The 15,548-nt window shown below is 33.8% G+C and overlaps 1 protein-coding gene across 20 annotated transcripts in view; it reads left to right on the forward strand.

The window, feature by feature from the left end:
• PPFIA2 (PTPRF interacting protein alpha 2) overlaps window positions 1-15,548 on the forward strand; it is a 349,964-nt gene that overhangs the window by 237,222 nt on the left and 97,194 nt on the right. For all 20 annotated transcript variants that reach the window (XM_032999748.2, XM_032999750.2, XM_042792153.1 and 17 more), the window contains one exon: window positions 3,173-3,247. In XM_032999748.2, the coding sequence (XP_032855639.1) occupies window positions 3,173-3,247 (75 nt within the window). The remainder of the gene's footprint in view (window positions 1-3,172; window positions 3,248-15,548) is intronic.

A 15,548-nucleotide genomic window follows, 5' to 3' on the forward strand; every position in this document is an offset into this window, starting at 1 on the left:
TTTTTCTGATTCCAGCTCCATGTGAAACTGTGACGTCCTTAGTAATTTGGCCTAGCTGATTTGCAAATTCTACCACTATTCAAAATGAATGCCAGTCTTAGACATAACATATTTTTTACACATGCATTATCATTTATAAAACACTTAGTCTTGAATACATGGAGGTTTCAGGAAATTTATGTAAAATTACCAACTCATTGTGTTTCATTTCAGCTATTAACAACGGCCGTCTTGTGAATTTTCTCTCAATCATCTTGTCCCTCAGCAGTGCTTACAGCCAAGAGGACTGAAGCCAGAAATATGACTTATTTTCCCATGGTTTTTTTACATCTAAACTGAGATTTCCATTAATAAATTATTGTCTGCCAGCTCCCACAGTGGTTAGGGAGATTAAAATCAGGCCTCTGGAAGACAGGACTACACCCCTCACTGGTTGGACATGGACTTTAATAGCAGAGAGCTAGTGAAAGACAGAAATGGTGGTGGGAATAGAAGCAGGGTACAGAAAGAGAGTTTGGGGATCCACAGAAGAATCGGGGGAATGTCTGGGTAGGCAGAGAGCATGATAGGAGTAGAGAGGGGAAAGATGTGAGTACCAGACAGTGGCCTCGTACTGCCTTGGACTTTTCATCCATCTGAATAGGGAAACAGGTCATCAAGCAGCCTTTGGAAGCTGATAGAAGAACTGGAGAAATAATACTGTTTTTCAAGCAGAATATGATTTTTAAAATAGGAAATAAGAAAGGCAAATGAAACACTTTTTCAGCTATTTAAACAATTAAATTTTTTCAGTTACAGCCAGCATAATTGATGCATTATACATTTGGTGTGAGGTATTCTTATGAAAAATTGAATTAGATGGAAAATATGAATAAATTAGAATTAATAAATATAATATTTCAAATTAATTTTACATATTCCAAGTGGTTTAGAATTGAATACTGAAAAAATTACATAAAATTACTGTGATGATAGCTTATGTACTACCATAAATCTGAAGCTTTATGAGGATGTTTTCCAGGAATTACATAGCTCATTTTGGAAAGTAAGTTATATGATTAAAGACTTTTACATACATCTTTGATGAAAAATAGTACAAAAATTTAATAAATAGCAAAACCATTTGGGGTTCCACTGCATATTTTCACTGTATTCTGTTGTTCTAGTGTATGAAAACAGATGAAACAGTCATGAAAATTTGTAGTAATTTTCACTCTTATCACTGCGACTCAGAGATAGCTCAGTCACAGACACTTCAAGATGGCTTAAACTTCATTTGCATCAGGCGAGGAACAGGCACAGTCAATTACTGCAGCTCAGCTGTTGATTACATAGTCACACCCTATAGGAATTACCCATTTAAGCTACAAAATGCATCTTTGGGAACACTGACAATTGATTTTTTTCAGTTTTATAGTGCTGAAGGAATAGAGGGAAATTAATAAATCAGAAATAGGACTTAAAAATTGAGGATTCTTTCTAGTCTTGAGAATGTCTTAATATTTCTTCTACCTTAACACTCACTTTTCTTTTCAACTCACTTTTCTTTTGCTCCTTTGAGCAAATCACTTGTGATTTCTGTTCCGTTAAGGCTGACGATACTGTTTAGTGTATAGTAAAACTATAGTTACCTGAGAGCATTCAAATATTTAAGTGAATAGATAAAATACATTTTCAATTTTTGTTTGTTTTAATAAAGCTGAAGTATGTAAAGAGAACCAAAAAAGTACTGTATGAGTAACTATATTTGCATTTGTTAGAAAGGCTGAATAGTTTTCTTTTGTAGCATTCATTTCATGAATATGTATGTGATCTTTAGATCTAGTTAGTTTTAAGTTTAATGAACCTGCTACCTTACAGTTTTGCTGAGTAATTTTCATCTATTAAAGTCTAAGCCATTCTTGGGACGTAGTGAGTCTATTTGCAAAATCTCACTTCTGTCAGCAGTAATGGAAAATAAAGTATGTAAGGAAAGGTAATATTTATTAGGCTAGGAGGTATCACTGGAAAAATTATGAAAGCATTAGGATATACACAACCTTTTCAAGGATCACCTGTATTTGTCAAGGGTGTGACAACAACTGTAAATACATGAAAATGTACCATGTTCCATTGTATATGAAAGATTGATTTTTCTTTTGCTTTGTTTTCCAGCTACGTCTCTTGGTCTAGTAGAATATACTAACTTTCCCTACAAACATTGCTCATAACCTTAAACACCCTTGGATCATCAGCTGGAACAGCATTGCCACAGTGTACCTGGAATGTGTATAGAAATATATCCAGGTTGTAAAGTCATTTAATGTGAGGTGCCTAATAAAGTTGTGTATATCAGGAGAAGAGTTGCCATAAGCTTCATGATCAGGAGAGTCACCTGTGCACAGCACTGAAGATTTAGGTCTGATTTGTCTTTGATCATATTGGGAGACTGGTGACTACATTGCCAGCTTAGGTTGTCCATCACTACATGAGCTGACGCTGAGGCAGAGCACTCAAACTATATGAAATATGTTTTCAGAGGTATTACATTGTTATTTAGTAATAATTAGTATTTAGAAATAATTTAAATAGTAATAATAACAATTGAGTAGATCATAGACAGGCTTAGAACATGACAGGTCTCTATGAAACTAGTACAAACACAGCAGTCTTTTCTGCTTACGAGAGTATATCTTGTTTATGACTTTTTGCAAAACCCAAATAAACTGTATGATGATATAAAAAATCTTTAGTATGTGTGCCTGAAGGCAATGCTGCAAGTTATTTTTTCAATTAATTTGTTGCATTCAAATAATATGAACAGATTAGTTGTCTTCCATGGAGTGGACTGAAAACATCTGCAAATGTTTATTTCCTTATCCTTTGTAAAAGATGCTTGTGAACAACGTTTTATTTTTATGCCTAATGTGGTCTTAGAATATTTGCATTTGCTGTGTATTCCATAAAATTCTAGGCAAACTGTGGAACAGCAGTATGGCATTTAAAGTTTGACACCTATTTTAATGGGTTAAAGCTTCCTATAGTTAGGTTTAAATGTTTACTACACAGTATGTCTCATGAAAGGATGCAACACACATGCCTGCAAAGAGACTGGCAGGGCATATGGCAGATTATATAATCTTTAAAGATGATAGAAATTACGTTACTGCACATATTTTGATTTTTCTTCTAGGTAAGGGAACGACTGAGGGTTTCTTTAGAAAGAGTCTCTGCACTGGAAGAAGAACTAGCTGCTGCTAACCAGGAGGTAACATAAAACACTTTCTCCCCTTTTGAGGTTCAATTTCTCTAATACTCTGTCCCATGTGTTCCCTGTCACTTTTCTTAAAGCTATCAGATTAAAAAAAAAAAATATATAAATTACATTCTGAGTAAAATGCTCAGTGAGGCTTGTTTAAGGTGGTTGTAAGATTAATGCAACCTTCTCTTTACTGATTTATTCCCTTTTTCTGTTCCCTTGTGAGCAAGCCAAAATCCAAGAGCTAGTGACAGATTCCCAAATTTCTTATTGGACATGAAAAAGGAGCAAACCAACGAATATGTCAGATACTATAAACAATTTAATAACCTGAATTTCCATTTTACTATAAAATTAAGTAAAGCACACACACATATATATATACACATTATAGAAACATTAACATTGATGGAGGAAGGATGATGGATGACTTTGAAGTTTAGGTATGTCTCTTCCCTTTTAATTGCAGTGTAACATGGTGAACTGCAGTGCCATATAACAATTGTGAATTTGGACAAGAGATTTTTTCCCTGTACGGTAGATAGCACACTGTTCTCTTTTCTTTGAAAGTGTGAACAGCATCGCATAATTGTATTGCACACATAACTGTATGCACATATAGAAAGGAATTTTGCACCCCAGAGAGATGATTCTGAGGCTATAAAATACAAAAAATGGAGTCTGCTGGTGACTTTACCGTTCCCACATGTTCTGAATCTCCACTTGACATGTGCTTCTTGCAGTGTTAAAAATAAGTCAGACAAGCAATAGAGTTGGATTAAAGTTATTTTGGGTTATGTCCATTTACTGGTGTCATTTTACTCAAGCTTAAAACACAAACTGAAAACAGCCACAGACAAACTTAAAGTACTACCAAGTAATTCTGGAAAAAATGGAATAACTGTAATTCAGAATAGTGTGTGATAATGTACCATAGAGACTCCTGAAATATTTTTTTTCCAATATTAAGCTAAAAAAGTTCCTTAAAGTAACTTCTTAAAAATAGGATCTGCAATTAAAATATTGGTACTTCCTTTTTATAAACTGTGAACTAGATATTTTGAATCATCCTTTCTCTGAAGTAACTGCTTTTATCTGTGCAAAAATAAAATCCCTTTTTTATTATTCCATTTCATAATGTCCAGAATACCTAGGTTCAAATGATTTAGTCACACTATGTTGCATAATCTGTTTTTGATACTAGTATCTATTAAGTAGAAAGCAGTCCTTTTGGTCAAAGCCAACTGAGATGCATCACACTCCTCTAATCCCTCCCATTCATAATCCAATTAAATCCAATTTCACTTCAGTGGGAATGTGACCAGGTCTTTAGAGCATTGCCTTGTTATTTAGAGTTTTAAAAAAATTAGTGAAACTTGTATTGATAGTAAGGAGTAAAATCGTACACAATTAAATTAAATTGAAATAGGACTTTCATAGCCTTTCTTGCCCCAAATCCTTCCAATGTTATACAGGTTTTATGTCTACCTAATACTAAAAACATTTAGAAGGACATTTAATCAACCAAGCATAACATGACCATTAACACAATCTGAATACTGTTATTCCAGTTTCCTGTGAGGAACTGTTATAGCTGAAAAATGGAAATTCAGTTACATAATAATGAAAAAAAGAATGAGATGGGAAGAGATGTGGAAGAGAATGAGTGAATTATTTTCAAGTTATTAATGCACTTGAACAAGAGTTCAGATAATATACACACAATTAGTTATTTAAATGAGAGATAAATAATTAAAGAACTGCAATATGTAAGCCTGTTTTTATACTAGATTCCACAGTGAATACAGAGTCTATAAAGGGCTTTAAAAATGTATTTTACTACATATGAAAATAAAGGGGCCATGTTTCCAAGGGAATTGAATACATGTTTTTCAGTAATTTCTGTATCCTTGTCACTCATTGTCTATTCTTCCAAGAAAATTAATATTTTCTTTCATATCCATTTTCTCATACTGATTCTAAGGGTGTAGTGCATATTCAGGGCTATATCTAAACATAAAATGATTGGAGCAAATTTGTCCCCTCATTAAACTGCTATATGATTAGGTATATAACAAGTATCAGATTCAGACATAAAAAATAGTAGAAACGTTTACGTTAAGATAGCACCTTTCTCTGAAAGCTTATGACTGTGACTCTGACACAACACAACAGTGAGAAACTGCAGACACTCATGAGTACTTATTGGAAATATCCTTATATAAAAGAGAAAAATTGAGACTATAGCTTTCCATCATTAGATGGTAAATAAGTTGTAATTTAACAGTCTTTGTAGCATATTGCATACATACCAAAGAGAGTGAAAAGATCTATAACTGGCAAAACTAATTTCAGCTCTAGTTGCCAACACCATCTTACAAAGCACTTCATATTTGACAGGGAATAGTAACATACATTGGCTTTAAACTGCAGGGGCAATCAAGATGGGAAGTTGGGTCTATTGGGGGAATTTAGCTTGTGTAGCTAATACTTACATGTAATCACACAAGGATAATAGAGAAGGGTTTTGCTCTGCAGTTCCAACAGGGACTATTGGTATGGCATAAGTCACTGTTGTTGGTTCAGCTGAACTTTTCAGAAACAAGAATGTCCACCAGATGGTTCATTGCTGGTTTGATTCTGTCAAGGCAGTAATTTCTAATAAAAAAAAAGAATATATGGCTTATCTCCTTTTCACATAAATACTACACAGTAATTATTTTGATTTTATTTAATATTTTTAATAAGCTAGCAATTTTTAATATTTTCAAAAAGTTCTCTCTATAAATGACAATATAAAATATACATCAAATTATCAAGGGAATCATTCTGTTTACTACAGATTTAACAACAATGTTATAGAGGTAGAATTAACCAAATCAGTTACATTAACTATTCTACTGAATATGAAGTCTTGGTTTTAAATTGTGTTAAGCGGAGGATACTTACAGGGTACATCATCATTATTAAAACATGTTTACAAAAACAAAACATTATACTCTATCTTATGGAGCACAGGATTCAGCTCAGAATTAGGACTCGTGAATTTGAGTGTCTGTATGTGAGCTGGTATCTAAAATTTGACTGTAGTTTGTGGAGCTCTAGTAAATCCAGTCTGCCAGCTAATCTGGTGGTAAATCTGCCAGGGCTGCCAGATACAACACAAAACTGACAGGAGAGCTGTATCTGTCTGGAGCTAGAGGTGGGGAAGGAATACCCCTTGTCACTATGATGACACCAGATGCCTATGTTAGATAACTGACTCTCGCAACAAGCTCATATGCAGACACCTAATGCATAGACAGATAAATTTAGGGTGTTCTCACAAACAGCAGAACCTCTCTGAATCAGGCAGTGGGCTTCTAGATGTGTAGGATATACAAAATGGGCCTATATTATATTTAAAAAGTGGATTGAAAATTCTTTAAATACATGTTTTATATGGGGAAAAAGTTATTTGACTATTTATTATATTTTGCTGCAGCTGATTAGTGGCAGTAGAAGGGACCTTTAAACATAGCAGCAGTCTGAATTGCTGTTAGTGAGTTTTCCTGCAGACTGGGACAAGATAACTGTCTACAGTGATTAAATTCCATAGCCATCCTTATGATATTTGTTCTTTGTCAGCAGTTACCATATGATGTACCTCAAATTACCACATTTTTTTTCTTTTATGTTTACACTGGAAGCCATTATTTGTTCACAACTGATCTGTTGTAGCTACAATGAATAGTAGATATTGGTAACAATTTTCTGAAAAATTTACCTCCCACTTTTAGTTAAATTACTGTAAAACATAGCTACATTTGCTTACCCCTCAGGTGCTTTTAAAATGATGCTGTTTTTCATCTGATTGCACATAACCTGTGTTCTTGCCAAATAGTTTTGTCGCTGAAGGTTATAATTTGCAGTTGGCAATTACACATTCTGCAAGTGGTACGTTCAGTACCAAAGCTCAGTGGTACAATAGTGTCTACCTATGAACATTTTGAAGGCAAATGTGTTTTTCAGTAAGGGTATGAACTTTTTCAAAGTCCAAGAAGGTTCTGTTAACCAACTTCATTTTTACACACTAATTTGAGAAGAATGAGTCTCGTTTGCAAGGGAAATGGGATGTGAATTTTCCTGCCCAGTTTTGTCATTTATGATCTTCATGGAAATTAACTTAAATATTGAAATTACTGACAGGATAACCACTTATGTTCCACAGCTTTTGAGATCCTTTTATTAGCATTATGAGTGTGAGTCTTTCTTAAAAGTATGCTAAACTGCAGCACAGGAAAACAACACACTACAATATTTCATTAGTGCCATATATCAGGAACTCAAGCTCTAGTGGCTTCCACAGGGCAAGATTACGTAGTTTATAGACCATGGCTCATAGTGATGCTTTTAAATCCATTTCTGCTGCAATGTGCAGTGTTAAATGACAACTGTTGCAATTTCCATTAACAGATTTCACAGTTTCCCAGAACTCTCAACAAATAGTTTCCCAAAAAAATACCGTTAGAGCTTTTTCCCAAGGCTTGTATGTAAAATTAAGCTTTATACATAGTTAATACTATAGTGGGAAAAAGTAATTTTTTTAATGGCTGTGCTTATTTTACACATGAATTTTCTCCTGCCCATCTTAAACATTTCTCCAGCCCTGTAAAATCTTCTCGTCTTAATAAGAAATGTATGATAAGTGGCATTCCAAAACCCTTTTTTGTTTCTGGTTAATAAGCTGGCTTTTCCATCTTTCCTCATTAGTAGAAAATGTGGCATGGAAAATATAGCTTTAATTACATTTATTATCTCAAAGATACACTTTAGGAAACCAGAAAACACTGGGACTGTGTAGAATATGAAATTAGAGAAATTACTAGTTTGAGTTTATATATCACTGTACTACACTTTTCTTCAGCATTTGTTGAAAATGCCAATGATATTTGCAAATGCCAAACAACATTATATTGTTTCTGTCTATTGACACATAAATTATATGTGAAACACTCAGGCTTCATTTTAAAACCCCATTGTTACAATTTCCACTTGCTTCTACACAATTTTACTTAACTTTAAGGCTAAATTTAAGTCCTGGAACTATCAGAGACCTTGCAGGAATTTTGGACCATAGATTTCTGCTTCATATAACTGTGTGTATTCTCCTATTTGGGCAGTGGGTCTCTTCCTGACAGTGGGTTAGTTTATTCATTAAGGTGTCCTAATGTTATTTTTCATAGCATCCTGAAAGCATTTAGAAATTATTTACATCACTGAAGAGAAAGAATGAATTGTGATCTATGATCCTTTATATTCTATACCAGAAACAACAGAAAATGTAGCCACTTATTCACCAAAGAACTTGAAATACCAAATTAATTGCCTAACTTCTGCTATCCAGTGCAGGACAAGAAAGTAGTAAAAAAACTTCTAACAGTTGAGAACAGTTTTGACTCTGACCATAAGGGATGCTGCAGATATGACTGGAGTATCGTAACTGTTAATTAAATATTCTGTAATAATTAATATATATGTATTTCAAAGTAAAATCTCAGCTAACTATGGCATGTTCTTTTTACCCATGGTTGCATGTGAAAACATATTTTTACTCCCAGCTGTTTCAGGTCCTATTAGGTTAAGGCACATTTTGTAGCAGGAGTTTCTTAGTGGCCTTAACCTTTATATGTAAATACAGTGCAAAGTGATTTTTGGAGTAGAATAGTTTGCTGAGGAAAATAGCATGTGCATTTCTTGAACATATAATATAAAAAGAATTTAATCAGTCTGGAATTCAGAAATCGTGGGTATCAAATCTCTGGATGAAACTGGGTGAAATTCAGTGACTTTATTTCTGAAGAAGGTCAGATAGATGGCTTATACCTATTTCTGGTGACTTTAAGCATACTTTTTTGTGGAAAAATCTGAAACAGCCTTCATCTATACTACCCTGTTTTACCATATTTTCTCAGAATGGTGTAACTGAAAGCTACTGCTTTGTAAACTCTCTCCTACATATTAATTTGATATTTTCTTACGCTATACATATATATTTTCTTAAGCTATACTCTGGAGACACTTTCTTTGTGGTCTGAACTTTATTTTTAATTGTCTATGTAATTGTGCCAAACTATATCTTTTCTGCAAAGTTGCAAATAATTAAAAATATCTTGGTCTGAAATGTAATCTTTATGTGCTATATGTAATTGCTTTCCATTCTGCCTTTAACTTTAGCTATCTAGTTAAATGTTAACTCTGCAAAAAGTTATTTTTGCCTTTAAGGTTTAAGTGCAGTAATAAAGCAAAATGATTATTTTTTTTTTGTGGATATTTCTCACATTCCATGTTCCACAGCATTAATTTCTGTCTCTGCATATTTGAATTAGGATGTGTGGCATGGAAGCTGAAGAGGTTAAAAATTACTACAGCAGCACTACATCCTCATTGCCTTATTTTTTTATGAAGTCAAAAAGAAATAAGCACAAGAAATAGTTAAGCTGCTATAGCTGTTTCATTTATGTCCTCAAATAATTGTAATCTAAGTTCTCAGAGGAAAAAAAAACACTAAAATTCTTTGTGGATATTGACGGCAGCAGGGCTGTTATTTGCATTGCCATCAAAAACATTTTTCACTAAATTCAGGGCAGAATATGTCTGAAATTCAGTGCATTTTTCAGATAATCACTTAAGAACATTAATTTCTGTTGACATATTTGTGATGAACATCACTATTCCACTTGCAAAAGTAGTTTCTCAGTATAATTTCCATAAATTTCTACCACAGAGAAAAAGTTCCCAATTTTGAGTACAAAAAGGACATACATTTCCTACAGTGACAGCAAATAATGATTTTGCACAATTTTTAGTATTGCTATACAAAAATCTTGATAAACAATGCTCACAGATTTCACGTCCCATTTTAAGACTTCCCTTAGTGTCTTAGGCCCATTTATGAGTTGGCCACAATGTACTGCTGGCAACCCAGGAATATATGTTAAATAAGTTCAACAGCTTTGGTCTTCGCTGAGATGATTTTGCAGAGCAGAATTATGTAGCTGCCCAAATGTCTTAGGGTATTTTCAAAAGACATCCTGAAATGCTGTATTCTCTTACCCCTCCATTTAGCTTGTGGCCACCTGTAACAAATCCTAAAATACTGATGGCATGTTCAAATTTTGCATTGAGTTTTCATTTAATTTGAATGCCTCCTATGTATTCCTTAGAAGAAACCCAATTTGTAAGAAAGACTGTGATTAACAGAAAGAATGCATGGTCTGTGCTTATGTGTTTGTGGAGAGTTTCTTGAGGAAAAAAATGTAGCTGAATGGAGAGGCTTTTTGTTCCTTCACAAATCCAGTGTGATTAATAGCTCTAATAAAATCTTTGATATTAGAGTGCTTGGTAACTTGTATATATTAATCTCCTTTCACTATCATGTCATAAAGACAATTTTCACTTTCTATTTTTATTTTCCAAATATTTTAAGATCCCAAATATGAATGGATTAGGGTGCTTCAGGATGTTACTGCTGTTAAGGAAGGAGTCAGTTTCTCCCACTAAAATGATAGATTCAAGCCAGTAAGCATCTCCACTGCGATTTTGATGTTTTTCTTACAACCTTGTGTCATGGATAATACTTCTTCATTTTATTTATTCATGAAATTTTTAACGGGATTTGTTATATAAAGATTTGTGACTAGGGTGAATCCCAGTTTCACAGATTTATCACTGAAGACTAGAGTTTAGTTTTACTTCAATTATTCAGAAAACAGCCTGAGATCTATTGCACCTCTCAATTTTCTGCTGTGGCACATCCCTATGTATCAATACGCATACATACATTACTCTTAAACTGCTATAAGCTCTTAATTGCACTTTCTGAAGAAAAGAAAAACCTAAGTTTTGTAAGATAATGCTTTAAGAAACATGACAATAGGTAAAAAAAACTATGTAAAACTGTGATTTACTAATTCCTCTTTCTTTACTGTTCCTCTAAACCTGCTGTGCAGCTATGAAGCAATTGTTTAAATATACATGAAAACAGCAGACAGCTAGATGTTTGAAATATATTTTGCAAATCTCTTCAAATCTACTTCATTTTTTTGTCTGACAGAAATATTTGACTTAATGAAACCTTGTTCCCCCATGATTAAAAGCATGGATGATTTAATGCTTTGTTTTTATCTCTGAATAAATGATGATTGGAGATTAAAATTTTCCAGTTTCCTCTAAATCTTGCAGCACAAATTCTCCATAAAATGAACATCTTCATCGGAATAGAATAAACCTAATCCAGTATATTTATTTGTGTGGGTGCCTTTTAAAAAACATTTCTAGGATGCTCATTCTGAAAACAAATTAGTTGCTACTGCTTTAATGTAAAAATGTAATATTCCTTCAGTGCACTTTTTGGCAAACACAGGCATGTACTAAATTCATTACTGTATAACAATTCAATGTGACCATTTCCTGCAAGAATTTGTGGAGATCCTATTCCTACCTTGTTGCTCTGACTACATCTTCCGTCTTCTGGATCTGCTGAGTTTCTCTTTATTCACTTTTTCTGAAAGCAGAGGCTTAGCTTCGCTTTTACAATATCACGCTGACCTAAAAGTTTTCAGTGATGTCAGTCGTTTCAATCCTTACCACGTGAGTTGTCCTACACTCATTTCCCCTCTCAACTTTGCAGTGTTTTCTTACCTGTTACTTCATACTAGAAAAGCGTTAGAAAAGTTTTGAGTAACACTTCTTTATACCGCTCCACATCATTCCTGTCACCTTCACTACTGATAATTGTTAAGCAAATCATGACAATTTTTTAGTCTTTCACATCTTTTCTTTTTTCCAACTCTTTGGTCCAAGTAATTAAAGAAAAGTAAGTAGGAAATCTAAGTATGACAAATATTTATACTATTCTTTTGTTTAAATATTATATTCTCATTTTTATAATGCTTGTGGCCTAAGACTTCAGAATTTTACTTTTGGGGTGAAACTGTATTTCTGTTTTCATTAAAAAACGTGGCCTAATCTTAATGAAAACTTAGAGTACTGCAGAAATATAAATATTTATTGTTACACCTAGTAGTAATACATTCCATCTTCACATTTATATTGGTGTGCTTTTATTGCACAATTTTACTGTGATTATTATTGCATTGCTGCACTCACAACAGAGCTCCCGTAAAGAAAAAAAATATTAAACCATGGCTCCTGCTCCATAGCACTTATAGTATTAGTTTGCCTTGTAGTTTCTGTTACTCATACAGCTGTGGAACAGAGAGCATTACTGCAAAGCCAAGGCACACAAGTGACCTGTGCAGTACCTGTGGCAGCCATCACTTACCCATTTTACTATCATAGAAGCTCTGCAAATATCACTCACAAGACTCAGGCTAATCTGGTCCCTTTTGACTATTCTTGCGCCTAAAATCATCGAGGTCATTTTGACTGGGGTGACTGAACTACAGCAGAAAATGTAGGATGCAATCCAGTAGAATTTATGGATGCAATGATCAACTTCATAAGTATTGGTAGATGAACTTGTCTAAATTGCCTAACTTGATTTTGGCAGCTGATGGCTGTAGTGGCATCTACTCAGGTGCACAGTCTGCCATACAGTTGTTGTCCTGGTACACTGCATAAATCCTAGTACACTGCATGAATCCTAGCATGTTCACCACATCATAACTCCATGTTTGGGAGATAAATGCAGGGTACATGCCCTCACCCCAGCTCCATGTCTAGTTATTTAATGAAAGAAAGACTGGGGCTGCAGGCAGGGAGGGAACAGCAGTGTTCTCCATGAGGTCCTGAGTCTAAATAACTGTAGGACATAGTGTTCAGGGCTCACTGTATAAAACAACTGCTCTGCCATTAATCAGTGTGTATGAAAAGTTTGCATTTTCTGGATCTCATGAGTTTGAGTTACTGGAGTTATTTTGGGAGCCTGTACAACATTTTGCATTCTTCAGTAAATAGGCATCACAGAACATGCTTGACATTTCTGCACAACAGCAAACATATATCAATGTGTTACACAGAGCAGTGAAACTGAAGGACATGTCTCAGAGAGTGATAAATGGATTTTCTGATATCTTTTCTACTTTATTCCAGGGAATTACAGGACAGGAAAGCTCTGAGTTTCTAGCACATGCTTCGTATATTTCATATTTACCACATATTCCTCACCCAAAGTTAAAAAAAAAAAAAAAAAAAAAAAGAGGATCACAGCCAAGGAAATACAAGCTGAGAGAAGGACACAGGGATGGCAGGAGCCAGATGTGGGGCTGAGCATATTTCAGAATCATTTGCCTACACACCTGAAAACTCCAGGAGATTAATGAAACTGGAAGGTTATTTGTATGTGGCTATTTTAAGGATTGTTCACAGTCAGAATGAGATTAGACACTGGCATAATTTCAGATTGGATTTGTCATATATTTGGCAGGCTGTTTAGGAAGTTTAACAAATCAACGGAATACAACTCTCACTGGCTCTGGTTTCATAAGGTTATGTTAGCAAATACCTTACTTTAAACACATCAACTTGCTAAACTAAAGAACATAGCATATGTTTAAAGGTATGCTTAGCTGGTTTGCATTGTAGAGCTCACTATTACTTGTAGGAAGGATATCAGTGAAAATGTTAATGTCTAATGTTTAATTTGCTCACAGTATGCACAGAGTGCCTCTCATGAAACATCGGAAAGAATATATCACTTCTCTTTGATCTGTTACTTTGCGATTCATAAACTTTGAAATGTATGACATTTTATCTTGTGCTGATGGTATAAATTCAGGTGTAAGAACATAGTTGATTATCTTTCTGTCTGTATCACCTTCAGGGTCATTTGACATTTGTCATTTGACATTTGTCAAATGAGATGTTCATGCGGATCAAGATAATTTTACTGCAAGAATCAGTTTTCTTGATTCTTTATCGTTAACAATCTTCTTGTGCATCCATCTTGATGAAAATGCAAAACATACCCATTATCCTTTGGTTTTATTCTGCTGGAACAATATATTGTTTTAATATTTGTTTAATGTGCTTATTTGGAATAATTATGCTATTTTGTGTAAATCTGTTAAATATTGCATGATTTGTTAAGAACATTCACATCCACTCATTTTCAAGACAGATTTTAAATAGTATAACAAAGTCACAGTATTATGTTTTATGCCTATTACTTTTCATAATCAATTTTTAATGTATCAATAGGCTTTACATGCTGCATTTGAATCAAATATTTAAAGTAATGACATAAGTCAATAGATAAAAATGATATCTGTTAAATAAATTTCATATTAATCAATATTCCCATTCACATATGAACCAGAAGATCTATCATTTGTGTTTCATATTAGATAACCTCAACCAAACAGTGCATGTGCAGCGCTAAGAGTATTCTGCAAATTCATAACGTACTTAACTAGCAAGACAGTAAAAACTATTTTCTGTGAGCAGTGTCAGCAATAACATGAATCAAGAGTAATTTGCCACTCAGAGGTCTGTATTGGCCCTCCATTGTCAATAGGCAGAGCAAGGCCCACAGGTATGACAAATCAATTCCACACTTGTTACTGATAAACTACAAAGAAAATTATTGCCATTTTGCTACTGATCTGCCAATGGTGATAAAACAGCTTAGTAATAAAATATTTGTGAGAAAAATAGGAGAAGAGACTGTGCTGGGGATATGCAAAGGATAGATGTATCTCTGTACTACCTCAGTATGTTCAGTAGGCTCAGTAATCATATCAGGAGATTTGTAAAATCAGGTGTTTTTAATTTAGTGCAATCAAGTTCCCATCATATATCCCTAATAGAAATAAATATAGAAATAATTTTACTTGGGATCTAAAAATGTAAAAAATATTTTGGTCTTGATGGGGCAAAATTAGATACTTGTCCTTCTTTGGGATCTTGATTGGAAAATGTCAGCATTAGGAAATATTAAATCAACATTAATATTAATAGGAACTATCAATACATAGGTAGAATTATTTCAAGAGGAGATGTAGAGGGCTTGTTTTACTTGGTTCAGTCCATAATAAATGATCCAGCTTGCTTGACATTGCACCTGGAGAGTGTAGTTTGGACACCTTTAATCGTGTAGAGTCCATGGTTACAAAAAAGAAGAAAAAAAAAAAGAAAACATATATATAATTCCTTTGTATTAGAAAACAGCTATCCTGTTAGATTCTTTTCTGCAGTAATCCTAGAATAATATTATTTTAGAAGTTCCAATTATGAAGAATGTTCTTTTTCATTAAAATTATATAAACATTATATCAGTGAGGACTATATCCTTGATTTTTACTGGAGA

Source organism: Tyto alba, unplaced genomic scaffold, assembly GCF_018691265.1.
Source record: "Tyto alba isolate M040663 unplaced genomic scaffold, T.alba_DEE_v4.0 Super-Scaffold_2, whole genome shotgun sequence".
Lineage (NCBI taxonomy): Eukaryota > Metazoa > Chordata > Aves > Strigiformes > Tytonidae > Tyto > Tyto alba.